Source organism: Dermochelys coriacea, chromosome 9 (genome assembly GCF_009764565.3).
Source record: "Dermochelys coriacea isolate rDerCor1 chromosome 9, rDerCor1.pri.v4, whole genome shotgun sequence".
NCBI classification, from domain to species: domain Eukaryota; kingdom Metazoa; phylum Chordata; order Testudines; family Dermochelyidae; genus Dermochelys; species Dermochelys coriacea.
Window position 1 is genome coordinate 43,022,514 of NC_050076.1, and position 16,520 is coordinate 43,039,033.

The following is a 16,520-nucleotide window of genomic DNA, read 5'->3' on the forward strand; positions in this document are numbered from 1 at the left end:
CCATGCGCCATTACCTAACCGAACACCACATAGTTAGGAACAACTAGTTGTATAGAACTCTATCTTGCTCCCTGTGGATCCTTAATGCCAATTCAGATGTACAAACACCAAAAAATATCCATTCAACTGGTGTTGGGATTGTCCCCAAATGCATTTAACAAGTATAGGAAAGACGTTTACAGAAATCGTCCAACCTGAGCTTCTCATTATACATACAATTAATGTTATATTTTAGACAGAGTTTGCCTCCTTTAGAACCTTCTTCGGCTTCATGTCCTGGATGCTCCTTTGCTGATATTTGGGGCAGATCAGAATAGGGTCCAGCTACAGAAAAGCCTAGGCCCAATTCTTCTCTCCCATTGGTTTTACAACAGTATAATTATATTTACCTTAATGGAGTGACTTCTCATTCTCACTGTGGAAAGTGAGAAGAGAATCAGGACCACTGTGTCTCAGCCTTTGGTAGGACCCTGCCTCAGTCAGAATCATAAAATAAACTTCTCTACCTAAATAGACTGCATCATAAGGGTGCTGTGAGCATTTACATTGCTCAGAATCAAAGCAAATGGCCCTACTTGGGAAGTGAAATATGATTAGTTTATTGATTAAAAGGAGCTACTTCAAACGCATGAATGGGGTTCTTCAAGTAGGAGGATGGAAAAGGCTTCCAATAATAGACTGGCCAAACCAAAAGCCTAGAACTCTCCAAAATTCTGAAGACCTGGTTCTGAACTTTGTGGCTTGAGACACACTTTAGTTCTGATATGTTTAACTCAGGCCTACAGGAGTCAGCTTCGTAGTGAAGAGGAGTTTGAATGGAGAGAGAGAGAATCAGGCTAATTGTCAGGGAAGTCACTACCTGGCGAGTCTGGTAAGTGGACAGCAGGTGACCATCAATCCCAGGGTGCACTTGAAATGTCCAGGTTCACTTCCATGGCTAGTTCAGACTTGGGATAGAAGTTGCTGTAGGTTGGTAGTCCAGAGAAGACATTTAAGGGAGCAGGCAGAACTCACGTTTTATGTGTTGGGGGGAGCTCAGCCAGCTGTTAAATCACAGGCTGACTAGAATCAAGGAGGCAAAACTCTACTGGGATTTTCAGGATAGGATATATGTATCAAGCCAGATCCCTTGAATTTAATGGAACTGTGTTGATTTCCACAGCTGAGGATCTGATTCATCATGCTTTACTTTTATCTTGCCCTCTTACTGCAGTCTTTTCCTAGGAAATGTTTTTGTTTCAATGTGTCTTGTGGTAAAGCATCCGATGAAGTGAGCTGTAGCTCACGAAAGCTTATGCTCAAATAAATTTATTAGTCTCTAAGGTGCCACAAGTCCTCCTTTTCTTTTTGCGGCTACAGACTAACATGGCTACTGCTCTGAAACCATCCTTTACTCTGAAACCATCCTTTAGGTGGCACCAGATACTTGCTCTATGGAAATCCAGCAGAGAAGCTATGGTTTTAGTACATGCCATTTCATTTCACAAGGACAGGAACAAAACTTTACTTGCGAGTAGACGTGAAATCTCACACTGACTTCAGTGAGACCAGGATTTCACACTGAGAACCTAATTCTGCTCCCACTGGAAGATAATGGGAGTTTTGTGTTTGACTTCAATGAGAGCAGGATGGGACCCACTATCTTTTGTTTTCTCTTGTACATAAATACAAGATGCATCTTATAACTAAGCCAGCATGTAGGGTTTCACTGTTTTTACTGTGTCCAAAGTGTGTGTTTGACTCTTGATTTTTACAGCTAATTATTGTTATTCTGAACAGATTGAATTAAATTAAGTACAATTGACATAGTCTGCAGTATTAATAATTTATAAGGAATTGCAGGCCAGTCTCACATTTACTGCTGCCATAAGTGGGCACAACTTTATTGACTTAAACAGAAACTGTGCCTATGTAAGACGTTGATGAAGTTGGATCAGGATTTCTATTTTTAAGCATTAATTGGCTAAAAATGCCCAATCAATGTAAATATATTTCAATATGAATAAAATAACTGGATTACTGTGCCTTTCCCAGTACCTACTGTGTGTCTCTTCCAACCTATGCTCTTTTGGGCATCAGGCCCATGCTGGTCTCCATGGTGAAATTAACAAAGACTAGAGTTTTTCTATCCAAAATGTTCTCCCCACCTGCAATACCAAACAGGATTTCAGACTACGGTTGTAAGATCACCTTGTCTGCGAAGGAGCTCATAGGTTGTGGTAGCTCCTATTAGAAACTCCTATCAAGACTACTGCTATAGTTATGATAGGGCAACTATGTTTTTAAGTCATCAGCAGTGAAAACAATACCTTTGGGCTTGTGTTCCTAACCAGCACTATGAGCTAGCATGTAATGCAAATGTGCTGGTGCCTGCTCCGTGATAGGTATGTCAGCCAGTTTCCTGTAACAATAACAAAGCAGCTAACTGGGCTAAAGCACCAGTGCATACATGTTCCTCAAAAAACTTCATGGAAATAACTAGAGTACATTTTAATGTCTTAGTATTTTATAGTCTGTAAGGACACTTGAGCTCAGCATGATTATGTGCACCTTACTATCTACATAGGGCTCCTAGGATAAGTTTGAGTAGCCCTGTTATGGAGGAATTGTCTATATAATAGCAAGCCATAATTTTTACCTTGATAGCAAAGGGACCCTTCCCATTTGCCATGAGATTTCAGTCCTATGAATACAGCCTTTCCATGTATGGAGTCTGCTAACTGAGGGTTATCTTTTCAGGTGGTGGACATCATGCGAGTGAATGTAGACAAGGTTCTAGAAAGAGACCAAAAGCTTTCAGAGCTTGACAACCGGGCAGATGCATTACAAGCTGGTGCCTCACAGTTTGAAACTAGTGCAGCTAAATTGAAGAGAAAATACTGGTGGAAAAACTGCAAGGTAAAGAGGATAGGTATCTCTTGTTAAATCTGTTAAATGTTAATTGTTTACTTTCACTTTGCTTTAATGAGTCCTTGTAACAGTAGGCTGGCTTTAAATGACCCTTTTTCTTAATACTGAAAAGTAAGATATGTTATTCTTTAAACCAGTAGGATAGTCTTTGGAAGCTATAGTGACTTTGAATAGAGATAGACTTAACCTACACTATCTTTGTGCTATCTGAAATTTGGATCTATAATTATGAGGTTTCAGCCAATTTCTGGAGACAGGAATGAGAGAACATAGGAATGACAATACAGAGTCAATCCAGTGATCCATCTAGCCCAGTATCCTGCCTCTGAAACTGGCAGCACTCAAGCACTGGCAGCTTTGGAAGAAGGTACAAGAAACTCTGCAATAGGCAACTATGGAATAAGCTTTCCCAAGGGGAAGTTTCTTTCTAACTTCCCCCAAATAATTAGAAGTTGGCTTCTATACTGAAGCTTGAGCAATTATATCCCTTTCAAAGCTCTTGTTAAGTTCAATCGTTACTATCTTAACTCCAGCCAACTTTTGGATTTCACAGACTCTCTAGAATGTTTTGTAAAAGTTGGGGGTTTCATAAAAGTTTTTAGATTTTTTTTTTGCAAGAATTTCCCACCATACCCTCATCTCACATACTTCAAACCCAACTGTTTCTTTGGGGAAAATTTTTAATTTAAAAATCTAAATGTGAGAACATGTGACATGAAAACTGAAGAAATTGATACAACATGCAAAAACCTCAGCCCCAACATAATAAAAATACACTTGAAAACATGCATAAAGCCAGTATCAGCATAACATATATGAAGAGTGTGGTGGAAAAGCCTTTCTCTCCTTGTGAGGTTTGATGAACCTCTTTCTCCTTCATGGAGGTAAGCTTCTGGAGGAAGAAGAAGACGACGACCTAGGGCCTCCTCAGGCTACCATGGGAAACGAAGGAAGAAGAGAATCTCTTCAGCAGGGCCAGATTAAGTCTAAGCAAAGATTGAATTCACCAAAATCTTGCCTCTACCCCTCAACAGACTCATCCTCTCCCTTGAACAAGAAAGACCCCTCTTCCTTCCCATCCTGAAACCACCTACTTCTCCACTCCAGTATCATCCTTTCCAGCCCCCTGCCTCAGCCCTCATTCTCCCTGTCCCCATGCCAAACACCCATCCATATGCCTCCCCAGTGCAAACCCCAACCCAGTTGCCTGGCTTCATTTCTGTATCCCCTAGAAACCTGTGGTGCTACTGGCAATTCACCTCCTTCTCAAGTAAGACCAGCTGTCTCCAGGGCTGGATCCTTACCCCTACTCTGACCTCCTCCCTGCTTCCCCTGAAAAGGAAAGTAAAGTGAAGAAAGCTTCCAGACTTCAGAAGCCAGAGGAGGAGTAGAGGGAGAGGAGAAGTGGCCAGTACCAATTGTTGGCTCTTCCCTCCTGTCACACATTAGGGCCTATCTTGACTCTCACAAAGTGTGCTTTTCAATCACGTTAGCTAATCAAGTTATTTTACCATGATTAAAAGCCCTGTTGAGATACTGGTGAATACATCTGAAGCCATATTAGCTGGCCACGTTATAACTTAGGCTACAACACAGCCAGCGAATACAGCTTCAAACGTGTTAGACTGTATCTTAACAGATGCTCTCTCTCAGATTGTCTCGGTTCTAGGAAATGCTACATTAGGGACCTATAAAAATTGATTACAGGGTGTCTGTGCAATGATTAAGAACACTGGGACAGAGTGAACAGCCCACCTAAAGATAAAACCAGGAGCGACCTTTTACAATGCAAAGACCTCATTTTTCTTTCTTTAACTCTCTTTATAGATGATGATCATCCTTGGTATAGTATGTGCAGTCATTCTTATTGTAATTATAAGTAAGTAATTCATTTTTTATGTACAATCTAAATAGCTCTGTGATTTCCAATGTCCTCATGCGAAGGAAATAAAACATTTAGGAAGATAGTCTGACTCTGAATATTCCCTTCAAGCGTCCTGCTGTTATAAGGAGATATACTATGAATTTCACTGAACATTAATTGACTGTGGGTTGGAAACATCCAAGTTTTAATGGCACCCATTCTGTTATACTACATAGTTTCTCCGAGTTTAAATATCACCATTTCAGGATTAGGTAAACTTTTATGCAATCTCAAAGAGCTTCAGTCCTACTCTCATTAAAATCCATGACACAAACCCTATTTACTTTAGTGGGAGAAGACTCAGTCATGTAAATTAGTTCACTGTTATAGAATCTGGACAGCAGGCCAAATTTTAAGTTACATAGGGGTGCCTAATATGATTTTTCAAAAGTGCCAGTCAATGGCAGTTAAGCATGTAGGTGCTTTTGAAAATCTCATGAGGTGACTATCTGCATCTTTAGATATCTAAAACCTGGCCCAAAGCTGCCTTGAGTTCTCGGTGACACAAGGAGTGTCTTATATTCTGCATATCTATATAATACCTGGAAATAGAATATGAACAACGGGTCACAATCCTATAGGCGGCAAAGCAGGGATCTCATAATAACAGGACTCTGTGTTCAGATTTCATACACAGATAGAGACATTAGTATCAGAAAGGAAGGATTACAAAGTCTTTTCTTTTTTAATATATTATTCAATATAATATATTAATTTCTAGATATTAAAAAAGAAAAGACTTTGTAATCCTTCCTTTCTGATACTAATGTCTCTATCTGTGTATGAAATCTGAACACAGAGTCCTGTTATATATATATATATATAACTATATGTGTTAGCAACAGCTGTTATGAATGAAGTTTCTTTTATGTAACTTTAATATGGCATTAGATATTAAAACTGGGGGTTTGTTCAGTCAGACGATATTGCCAGTAATCTAAAAGAGATTTAACAGCAAATTGTGTTATAGGCATGTACTAATACCTTCTTCTCAGATTACCTACTTCACCTTCAGTCTGTGTATGTTTGCTTCTGTTATACTTACAGATGATCAGTAAACATGAGTTAGGTGCATGATGTAACGTATGAGTTATATAAAAGCTGGCACCAATGTGACCCAGAATGATTTTGGGTTTCATAATTCTGAAGCTACAAGAATGGAAATGGTAGCACAGGTAGTGGAGGCTTAGCCATGCCAAGTACGTGCCCACTGGTTTCAGTGGGTTTGTACTCGACACACCTAAGCTATGTCTCTGCAACCTCAACTACATTGCTATTTATACTCATGCTAGCTCAGCGAGAGCTAGCACGAGTATATGTATGCGAGCATGGGAATCACACCCCTAGCTTGTAAAGTAGACATAGGCTATGATTTGAGGTTGTTTATATAATTGTTAGGCCTAGTGAATACTTGAGAAAATCAATGCTTTAAGGCTCAGGGTCATACATTTTTTCATAAATACTTCTTTGCACTCCAGGTTGTTGTTGTTTTCCATTCTGGTACTGTTTAGAAGTCCCAACTTACTTTAGGACCCCACTGTGCTAGGCACTGTACATACACATAGTGAGAGACAGTCCAAGCCCCAAAGAGATAACAATCTAAATCAGTGGTTCTCAACTCTGGTCCACCGTTTGTTCAGGGAAAGCCCCTGGCGGGCCGGGCCGGTTTGTTTACCAAGAAGGGCAGCCAGCACATCCCTCGGCCTGCGCCACTTCGTGCAGCCCTCATTGGCCTGGAGCGGTGAACCGCGGCCACCGGGAGCCGTGATCGGCCGAACCTGCGGACGTGGCAGGTAAACAAACCAGCCTGGCCCACCAGAGGCTTTCCCTGAACAAGCGGTGGACCAGAGTTGAGAACTACTGATCTAAATAGACAAATCAGATGAGGGGTGGGAGAAAGCAAAATATTATCCCCATTTCACAGATTTGAGTACTGAGAGGCAGAGAAATTAGGCCCTGATTCAGGACAGCATCCCTTTCAGCACAGCGCTTAAGCATCTACTTAAATCCCATTGAAGTCCATGGGATTTAAGCACTTACTTAAAGTTAAGTGTGTTCTTAAGTGCTGTCCTGAAGAGGGATCTAAGTGACTTCTCTGGTGCCTTAAAACACAGTGGCTGGTGCAGTCACATCCATTTCACTGGGCTAAATGTTGCTGTGTAGTGACAGCTTTATCAGGCTATGATTGAAATCAATTGGAGTGCTGCCCTTGATTTTTATGAGGACAGGATCATACCTTCGGTGATTAACCCAGCATATTTATCCTGCAGCTCAGACCACCACCCTTTCCAGAGCTGCCCAATCCCAGACACTGCGATACCAAATACAAGTTGTTATTGTAATAACACCACAGTGTGCTCCTTAGGCAGGGTTGTGTTAATGTGCTTGCCTGTTTTCTGACTGGATATGCTCTCTGAATGAAGTCCAATATTAACTATATGATAACATCTGTTGTTTTCTTTTTCCTTCTTTCCTTCCTAGTTTATTTCTGCACTTGAAAAGGCAACGAGGGGAAGGCTTGGCATGGCTTGGTTCATCTTTTCTGATGTTCTCTTATTGAACTCTGCTTTTTAATTCCTGGTGTCTTGGGGAATTTTGCCTGTAATAATCCGTAAGCATTCAATGTAGTGTGTTTGGTATTATACTGTTTCCACATGAAACTGTACCAGCTAAATACTGCAAAGTAATTCCGTATGTTGTCTTATCATTGTGTCTTAAAATGCATCCACAATGACCTTCAGAAACTGTAATATATCGAAAAGCATCCTACACTTTTCAGAATCATAAGAGAACAGTTATGGGGAAAGTCCTTACTTTAAAAGGACACTGTCATGTAGTTTAGGCCCAAAATTAAGATTTTTATTAAATAGTAGGGCCAAAATTGTCAAACTTGGGGCCTAAATTAGGCTTCAAAATCCATATCTAAACACACAAATAAATGTGGCCTGATTCATCTAGAGCACCTGCTAATTCTGTTTTAGTCAATGGGAGCTGCAGATGTTTAATGAATCTGAATGTCAAATTACTCTGACTCCGGAGCCTAATTTTAGGCATCCAGGTTTGAAACTATTTGGTCTAGGTTTTGTATAACTATAGGAATGCTTTCATGGATTTAAACTTTCCATTCGGTTGTTTCCTATACAAACCCTGTGGCAGCATGGTAGTGTATGAGAACCAGAAGGAGAACCGGATGAGAAGCAAGAATGACACTGACAAAAAACAATCATAAATAACCCAAAAAAACCTTAGATTGTTAATAAGCCAAGATGGCAGCCCTCAGATTTATGGTTAATGTATGGCACTTGAACCCCAGTTCTGCAAACACTTATGCCCATGTTTAACTTTAAGCACATGAGTAATCCTACTGAAGTCAGGGGGCTCTGCACAGTTACAGGGATATGCCCATATGCATCAATTTGCAGGATTGGGGGCCTTTTTCCATGGAATCTCACCAAATGAAGCATTTGAAAATCCATCAGTGGGAGATTGTGGGTGCGAATTATGGTGGGGAGGACCCATGAAAGAACAGTTCTTTTATAAAGTGGTCCATGGAATGAAAATGTCACAGAACTGCTAATCTGAGGCATTGTTATTAGTAACACAAGTAAGGCAATCTATACAGTCTTAAACTGACAGCATCCCCTTTTTAAAAGGGCTCTGTTGAGATACTTTTTATACTTTTTTAAAACTCACTGTTTATATTCTCAAAAAAAAGGAGTACTTGTGGCACCTTAGAGACTAACAAATTTATTTGAACATAAGCTTTAAGTGAGCTGTAGCTCACAAAAGCTTATGCTCAAAAAATGTGTTAGTCTCTAAGGTGCCACAAGTATTCCTTTTCTTTTTGCGGATACAGACTAACACGGCTGCTACTCTGAAACCTGTTTATATTCTGTTTACAATGGCCCTTGTTGCTTATGGAAGTTTGTAACTGAAATAGATTTTCATTTCAAATTTTTTCCCATTGTCCACACACACACACACACAGGCCTGTTGTTATAGGGTTGCTCACAAGCAGTGAGCTTCTGGCTTTGTATTAGGATTTTTTAAGCACTGAATAATTTGTTTAGAAGAGGGAGGGAATACTATGCAGAGAGAATGATATTGGTTTTTATTTTCAAACAAATGTAACAAATACAAATAAAGATGTGTCAAATTTGGGGCCTAATGATCCTGACAGGATCCATGTAGAGTGATTATTGATAATTTTTCTGCAGGATTTTGAAAGGGTAATTGTTGGCATAAATACCAGAAGAAGTATTTGGGTTTTTGTTTTTATCTTTGGCTGCCATAGACAAAATTTGTAAATGTATCGATACACCTGTAAATATTCTCATTGCAAACCATCATTAAATATGGTGTTAGAGAAAATACAAAACAGATAGTTAAACCAATCAGTATATATACATTAATGTGACATTGTAATGGACGTACATACAAATTGTGCTTAAGCAGATTTCTGAAGAGAAAATAAGAAATGGCTAGTTGAAAGGCTCTAGTTACTTTATTTTTTGCTGTCTATTTTATTGCTTTATTTTTACATGTTCCATATGACAGAGAAATAGCAGATCCCCACAGCTTTAATGAAATGGAAATGTCATTTTGAAAGCTACTAATGTATTACTGGGCTTAATGATATGTCCTGCTTACTTCAATCTTGTGAGGGAATAAATGCACAAACTCTAAAAGCTCATTGACTAGGGATAGAATGTTTGTTTACTCTAAAGTAATTAAGGGCCTGATCTTGTGAGGTGCTGAGTGCCATTCCCATTGACTTAGCAGCCTGCAGGATAGGGGACTTGCAGAAAAAGGCTAAGCAGTCCAACTTGAAAACTTTTTTTAACTAGCAAAACAATTGTCTGGCTCTTGTAAAAAAAAAAAAAAAACCTGACACTCTAACATTTAGTAGTACATTACTCCCTGTGTAAACTGATTCATTTCCATGAGACTGCTAAAAGCTTGTATAGAGGAGGGAAATTTGCACTAGTGTAATTATGTCTATTTAAAAAGAAAAGGAGTACTTGTGGCACCTTAGAGACTAACAAATTTATCTGAGCATAAGCTTTCCTGACTTACAGCTCACTTCATTGGATGCATTCAGTATTTTCCACTGGTATTTTCCACTGAATGCATCCAATGAAGTGAGCTGTAGCTCACGAAAGCTTATGCTCTAATAAATGTGTTAGTCTCTAAGGTGCCACAAGTACTCCTTTTCTTTTTGCGAATACAGACTAACACGGTTGCTACTCTGAAATATGTCTATGTAGCTATACAAGCGAAAACCGCTAATGCAGCCACACTGCTTTGGTGCAAAACATGGCTTGCACTGGTGCAGAACATTTACATTGAGACTAGCTAAATAGGGGCAACCCCTCATCCTGAATACACAGGCCTAAATTACTGCTCACTGTGAGTAAGGATAGCAGAATTAGCCTCTCTAGGTTCTCAATTAGGGGTATTCATACCCTGGAGTACGCAGAGGTCTTCCCTGGGGTACATCAGTTCATCTAGATATTTGCCTAGTTTTACAACAGGCTATATTAAAAGCACTTGTGATGTCAGTACAAACTAAAATTTCATATGCACAATGACTTGTTTATACTGCTCTCTATATAAGGCTACGATTTTGGTATGAGTTTTTTTATTAAAAGTTATGGACAGGATACAGGCAATAAATAAAATCACAGAAACGTACACAGGGCTGGCGTTTGGGGATAGCAAGCAGGGTAACTGCCCAGGGTCCATTGCCACAGAGGGTCCTGCAAAGCTAAATTATGGGCAGCAGGGCTCGGGCTTTGGCCTCACAAGTGAAAAACAGGCTCACTCTGAAATGTAAGTACAATATTTATATCCCAATCGATATATTTTATAATTATATGGTAAAAATAAGAAAGTAACAATTTTCCAGTTATAGTGTGGCAGTGACACTTCTGTATTTTTATGTTTGATTCTGTAAGCAAGTACTTTTTAAGTGAGGTGAAACTTAGGGTACGCAAGACAAATCAGCCTCCTGAAAGGAGTATTGTAGTCTGGAAAGGTTTCAGAGTAGCAGCTGTGTTAGTCTGTATTCGCAAAAAGAAAAGGAGTACTTGTGGCACCTTAGAGACTAACAAATTTATTAGAGCATAAGCTTTCGTGAGCTACAGCTCACTTCATCGGATGCATTTGGTGGAAAAAACAGAGGAGAGATTTATATACACACACACAGAGAACATGAAACAATGGGTTTATCATACACACTGTAAGGAGAGTGATCACTTAAGATAAGCCATCACCAACAGCAGGGGGGGGAAGGAGGAAAACCTTTCATGGTGACAAGCAGGTAGGCTAATTCCAGCAGTTAACAAGAATATCAGAGGAACAGTGGGGGGTGGGGTGGGAGGGAGAAATACCATGGGGAAATAGTTTTACTTTGTGTAATGACTCATCCATTCTAGTCTGGAAAGGTTGACAATCACTACTCTATGGAAAGCTGTAGATCTAAAGGTTAACAAATCCCAGGTAGGGACAGAACAAAAGTAGGAACTTTAGGGGAGGGTGGAGAAGGGGAGCTGGGGAGCTCATGCACATTGTAAGATCCCAGTAGAAAATCCTGACTGGCTTGTATTTCCAGGATTGCAGAATGTGCATTCGCTCTCCCTTTGGGCCTTGTGTGGAGGTGCCCTGCATCTCCTAAGTAGTGTACTGTAATGTATACTACTTAGGAGATACATTACAGTATCCATTACTTAGACTACATCTCTTAGGAGATACATTACTTGCTAGAGCTCAGAGCTTATCTACAAGGGGAGATATTAACTAGTTTAGCTATTTTGGAATGACATCTATAGCTATTCACGTATAAATGAGCTATTCTGGAATAACACCCCCCAGGTGGACCATCTGTTCCAGAAGAAAAGTGATTTATTCCAAAATAATTACTTAGCTTTGAAAGTGGAATAATTATTCTGGAATAAAGTCATTTTTTATTTTGAATTAGAGTGAACCCCTGGGCAGATACTCTGGAATAACTATGACGATCAGTTTCCTCACATGGAGAAGCCCTCAGCAAATAATTCACAGTGAACAGCTTATCCACAAAATGTCGCTTCTTGTATCTTTCAAAATGCCTGCAAACAGATAAAAATGTCCTCACCTTTGGTAATTAAATATATTAAATGAATGTTTTTAACTCTATGGATTCATCATGAATAAGTCACTTGTGACTATTTGACCCTTGCTATTTGTGCTGTACTGGCTAGTTGTGATTGGTAAGATAAGTCACACAGTAATGTTTCTATTCCATGACTGGATGAGTGAGCAAGCACCTCCTTCCCTGCCTAGCTCATCTTCACAGCTTAAAGAGAGGGACTGCTGAATGACTTCCAAATGGGGGGATGAAGTTGCTCAGTCAGTGGTAACATAGAATTGTACAATGCTATATTCTTATGCATTGTGGAACCCTGTAGCTGTAGCATGGTGCAGGTTACAATCTATGGAGCTATAAAATAGAAAACCCACCGCACCCACCAAATCACACTTGCACATCTCATTAGCGTTGGAGCCATGATTTATTTATTTTTTCTACTCACCATGTCTTAAAAAAAAGGAAATTTAAATGTAAAATATGAGTCAACCCAGAACTACAGCTGCCTATGTGAACATCCAATAAGTGTTATGTATGAGCAATGATGAATTATTGCTGGTTAGAGTGTAAAGGGCCCTGTTACGATTGCTGTAGCACAGTGCTTCTCAAAGTTTTGTACTGGTGACCCCTTTCACATAGTAAGCCTCTAAGTGTGACACCCTCCCCCCTTATAAATTAAAAACACTTTTTAAATATGTTTAACACCATTATAAATGCTGGAGACAAAGCGGGATTTGGGATGGAGGCTGACAGCTCTCAACCCCCCCGCCGTGTAATAACCTCGCAACCCCCAGTTTGAGAACCCCTGTTCTACCACATATATGCATGGGTGGGGCTGGTAAAAGGACTCATGGGGAGCTTCTCCCTCAGTCACACCCTAGCAATTCCACATAGGAGGCAGCCATAATTTGACTGTTTGTGAGGGCCACTGCCTTGGGGATTGAACTGGTGACCTCCAGTTCTGAATGCATCCGATGAAGAGAGCTGTAGCTCATGAAAGCTTATGCTCAAATAAATGTGTTAGTCTCTAAGGTCCACAAGTACTCCTTTTCTTTTTGCAAATACAGACTAACACGGCTGCTACTCTGAGTTCTGAAGTATGAGTCTGTACAGTTTGAGCTAAAGAGTCAGGCTCTGTAACCTATCATTGTACCAAACCCTCATCTTCTGGGGGTCAGGCAGAGGGGGACTTGTAATACATGCTGACTCTGACCATTGGGTTACGCATACACAACACGGAAGAGCAACTGGCACTGTTAACAGGTTACACCACACCAGAGGGAGGATGGCTGGAGAGGGGTGTATCCAGGGACCCTTCCTACCATGCACCTGTTACAGCAGCTCTGTCCCTATTCCATAGCTGTTACAGGGGGTGCCATTGAGGCTGTTCTAGTTATTACCCCAGTGGTAGTATTTGCTCCTGTTCTGCACAGACATAATATTTCCAAGGATCCCTGCTTGGGCATTTCACTTTCTCCCCTTCTAACCTTGCATTATTTTGGCACTAAAATATAATACATGGTATGTAAAATGTGAATGACTTAACATTGCACTGGGAACCCAAATCTTTGCACTTCCTCACTTGTCTCTCTAAATATGTTGCTGTAACATAGGTGTCTTCACTTAATAATATTAGGTAAGGGTACTTTCAACACATTGTAAGTGGCATAATTAAAAAAAATCTTGTAAAGATCCTAACTATAGCCCTGGCCCCATAGGACTAAAACCTATTTAAAGACACTGTTTAATCATTTTTAAAGCCAGCATTTTTAATTCCTTGGGATCTTGTATAATGTTAATCCTATAGCAATTCAAGGCTGATGAGGTCTTTTCTAAGCATGCAGAGCTCTTGGCACTTTTTTTCTTTTTTTAAACCGAGGTCTGGAATGAGTGATTAAAATACCTACAATGAGTGAACAACACTATAATAATTACAGTAGGAAAGAAATATAAAAATTAAAATCCAATATATGTCTAGCTTGACAGCCAGGGGAATTCCCACAAACCTATCAGCAGTCCAGCTCAGTCCTCAAGATGTGCCATCACTTGCATGATAGAATTTGTATTGAGCCAAAATTGCAATTTCTTTTTTCAGTGCCATCATTTTAGGGCAAGATTGTGGCGTTAAGCCGCTGTCCTTATTCGAGTGACAGGTAAGCAGGGGCTATGAAATGGTGATCTCTCCCAAGTATATCTGCTATGGCAGGCAGAAAGCCTCCCGGAACTCTTTGGAAATATTGGCATCAGTGGCCCCTTCTTCACCTTTTTACAGGGTGGATTGGCCTCTGTTCCACCCATGTGCTAACCTAGTGCTTCTAATCAATGAGAGAGGTGTGTGCTTATAGTCCCACCCTCTCCCTTACTCCCCTCTATGAGAATCTAGGTCCACCCTCTGCATTAGGAGCTCTATCTTACCAGTTGCTAGGCACACCGACTCTATCCAATATTAAGCCTGTGATTCCACCTGTCCTTGGGCACAGGCATTTCTCCTATCACCTGTACAGGGGTATAGGGCTTTAATCCAATGCCCATTGAAGTCAATGGAAAAATTCCCACAGAGTTTAGTAGCCATTGGATCAGGCCATACAGAGGAAGTGGAAGCTCTTTGTATTTTCCCTCCCTTTGTCACACACAGAACTGGGCACAGTGCAACCCTAACTGTATTCATTTTAAAAGCCAATAGTTTAACTAGCTCTGTACAGAAAAATAATTGTCAGTATTCTTCAAAGACTGTTCCCTACATAGGCACTGCACTAGAATTTGTAAAGGAACAAACCAACAAGACTCAGAAATCATACTTTCCTCCAAATTACCTTTCCCAGAAACACTTCCCATTCCATTTCAAGAAAGGTTATTTATACAACTAATTTCCTGTCTATAATTCATGAAAGCAGTTCTTCACTGGTGCACTCAGTGGCTTTCTTTCTCAGCTGTGAACCTGTGGACTCCCTACCTTAAACACACACAGATCTAAGCCTCCCCAGGAGCTTATTTTTTTTTCTGTTGTGTTAATGTTGAAAAGCTACATCTTACAATAAAATGAAAAACCTAAAAAAAAACCGGTGGCAGTCTAGTTACATGCAGTTTTGCTGGAGTAGACACTTGGTTATTCAACAATGAGTCACTTCTGCACTAACCTCATTCTGTCATGACTTTATCACATGCACTTGCTCGCAAAAGCAACAGAGCCAAATGCTTCACTCTTTTAAAACATGAAAACATTCTCAGGGCTAATTCATGATTCTCAAGTAAAATAGTGAAGCCTTTGTAGGTTCAATAAGTGTAACAGAGCAATGAGGACTTCAAAGGAAAAACACTTCAGAGGATATTAAAAATAATTATGAAAACTACGTCAATGACATGAGTAAAATAAAGCAAGTGGAATTAAAAAATACTGAAGGTTATTGAATGATTTTGTAGCTGACTAAACATCAGTGCACCTCACCAACATAAATACAGGGTTCTTGCTACATGATTTAAGTCTGAGTCACATAAAATGGTTTGGTGTATAATATAGTGGGCACCATTTAAAACAGCCATTAGTGCAAATAGGAGATGAATTTACCTCCTCAGCATTTGCCAGTTAAAGCATAGGGAATATGACATATTGCAGTAAAGTGAAATATTGCAGTGTGATAATTGTCTTCTTTTTTTTTTAAAGCTACCCATTTTTTGTCTAGAAAGTGAAGCCATGCATGTGCTGTTTGAATTTCAGCAGTGCCCTAAAGCCCCAATGAAGATCAGGGCTCCATTGTGGTCGGTGCTATACAAACACATATGAAAAGTCTCTGCCTCAAAAAGTTTACAAAACCTCAGTCTGCCAGGAACAGGAATCTGTTTTAGTTATAGAAGAATTATTTTTTTATCCACTAGGTTAAACAATAGTTTCTGCTCCACACTTTTTTCCATCGCTAGTTTATGCCAATTTACCTCAATCAATCCATAGACCAAAGTTGGGGGAGGGGAGGATGCTGATGGAGGAGAGTGGAAAAAAAAGTGCATAGAATGAATTAATACCCCAAACATGCATATATGATCACTTGTTTTCTAACATGTGTGGTGAAAAGAACTTGAAAGAGTTAAGAGCCTGTAATATTTTAATCCATCTTCTGAAGTTAGTTTTGTCAGCCAACAAATTACACGTTTTTCTAAAAGAGAAACCAGTAACAACACCTGCTGTAATATTCCATCTATGATCAATAGGATATCTTGGATTTAATGGACCCAGGAATTTACAGATTCACAGCAGGTCATTGCTTCTGGTGCTTTGGCTATTAATTATAGTATTGATCTGAAAGGATACAGCAGTTTTCTCATTTGTCACTGTATTGTTGGCTTGATCTGAGGGTTTAGATGTAGGCTGTTATTAAGATGGTCCTACCAAGTGTACAGGGAGACACTATTATGTTTCAAATAATTAAGTACAGACTTGTATGGTGTTCTAGGAAAATTCAGGGTTCAAGGTAGAAACATAAGCATAGTGAGTTTACATTTAGTTGTTGTTTTTTAAACCAAAGGTCTATTATGAAATAGCTTGGTAGGCATAAAGAAATCCAAATA

The 16,520-nt window shown here is 39.7% G+C and overlaps 1 protein-coding gene across 2 annotated transcripts in view; it reads left to right on the forward strand.

The window, feature by feature from the left end:
• The window catches only part of LOC119861320 (vesicle-associated membrane protein 2-like), a 101,141-nt gene extending 91,233 nt beyond the window's left edge, over positions 1–9,908 (forward strand). For both annotated transcript variants that reach the window (XM_043492561.1, XM_038416338.2), the window contains 3 exons: positions 2,740–2,898; positions 4,738–4,789; positions 7,316–9,908. In XM_043492561.1, coding sequence (XP_043348496.1) covers positions 2,740–2,898; positions 4,738–4,789; positions 7,316–7,332 — 228 coding nt within the window. In that variant the 3' untranslated portion in view covers positions 7,333–9,908. The remainder of the gene's footprint in view (positions 1–2,739; positions 2,899–4,737; positions 4,790–7,315) is intronic.
• The last annotated feature ends 6,612 nt before the right edge of the window (positions 9,909–16,520 follow it).